Raw genomic sequence first — 1537 nt, forward strand, 5'->3', positions numbered from 1 at the left:
GTCAGACTCTGGTTCTGGGTCAGACTCTGGTTCTGAGTCAGACTCTGGTTCTGAGTCAGACTCTGGTTCTGGGTCAGACTCTGGTTCTGGGTCACTCTCTGGCTCCAACATGTTCACATCTTTAATTTAATTATAAATCAAGCGTTTCTGCAAGCTAGAAAAAGTAACCCCCTCTCTCAAACCGGAGTGGACCGGTCTGGAAGCAGGAGGGGGGCGGGGCTTGAAGCATCTTAAACGGGGGATATTAAGTGCTTTCCAAGCCTATATGTCAGTTTTATACTAAAATAAAGTAACTATGTCACATTTTCAGCTTATGAAAGAGCTATATATTTGTAAAAATCCCCAAAACAATTTACTTCTCATCTTGACAGTTTCTAAACGTCTTGAAATAGGTCTCTGTCTCTTTAAGAAAATCCAACCACTTCGGTCACGCACATTTCAGCGCAGAGCCTGCTGGAGTCGCGAGGGGGGGGGGGGTGCTTTGCCATGAGGAAATTCGGCTTAAAGACACGTCCCAGGGGTGTTCCTGGTCTCCACCTGTTGTTTTGCTCCTCAGCATGGCTTCATAAAAACACTGCAGGATTTCTCAAACATGATGAATGAGTCAGAGCAAGGCTTAGGGCATGTTTTTATGAGAGTATAACATTATAACATGATATAAAACTCAAACAAGTTGATTTTACATGATATTGTCCCTTTAAAGGAACAGCATCAAAACGAGCTGCTTTGAGACACAGCAGAGGAGTGGTGAAGTTAGAATAAGAAGGAACCAGTTTGTTTTTAACGCTGATGAATGGTTGTTTCCTCAGCTCTACCTGACCGGGGCTGTGTACAGCTTAGATGGATCAGACAGTCTGAAGGAAACCATGCAGACCAGCGTGGTTGCTGGTGACAAGGTAAGTTATTTATGTAAACTAACTGGTTTGTATGGTTTTGTAAGAGAAAGGATACTCCTCACAGATCAGTGAAACCACTTCAAACTGACAGAGACAAGAAAGGACAGAGCGTCTGTTTAAAGGCTGACAGGTAGTCACAGGGCTGTTTGGCATCATGGTGTGTGAGACACTGAACATGGAGCACAGGAAGCTGAGGACAGACCTGTTGAAGGTAAACACTCTCCAAGCAGCCTGATGATTATTCAGATGTTTAAGGTCCACAGGGACATGTCCACAAGACCAGAGGTTCTTAACCTTTCTGACCTCAACATAAAGAGACACGAGGTCCAGTCAGATATTACTAATGTATGGATCAAAATGATAATTATTATAAATCTTGGTTTAATTTGTATTCTGTTTGCATTATAACTAAATTAAATACACTTACAGTTTAAAAGTAAAACTCCTGTCAAATAATACAAGACATGATTATAACAAACATTTTTATATTGTAACCTGTGAACAAATACAAAGATCAGTCAACAGATCACTCAGGCTTATCAACACAAATATAACCCATCCATCCATCCATCCATCCATCCATCCATCCATCCATCCATCCATCCATCCATCCATCCATCCATCCATCCATCCATCCATCC

The 1537-nt window shown here is 41.8% G+C and overlaps 1 protein-coding gene across 1 annotated transcript in view; it reads left to right on the forward strand.

Moving 5' to 3' along the window:
* Positions 1-1537, forward strand: part of LOC106527860 (porphobilinogen deaminase) — a gene marked incomplete in the record, with an annotated part of 26374 nt that overhangs the window by 20991 nt on the left and 3846 nt on the right. Inside the window, 1 exon segment of the mRNA XM_014022870.1 lies at positions 810-896. Within this exon segment, the coding sequence (XP_013878324.1) occupies positions 810-896 (87 nt within the window).

Source organism: Austrofundulus limnaeus, unplaced genomic scaffold, assembly GCF_001266775.1.
Source record: "Austrofundulus limnaeus strain Quisiro unplaced genomic scaffold, Austrofundulus_limnaeus-1.0 Scaffold345, whole genome shotgun sequence".
Classification (NCBI taxonomy): Eukaryota; Metazoa; Chordata; class Actinopteri; order Cyprinodontiformes; family Rivulidae; genus Austrofundulus; species Austrofundulus limnaeus.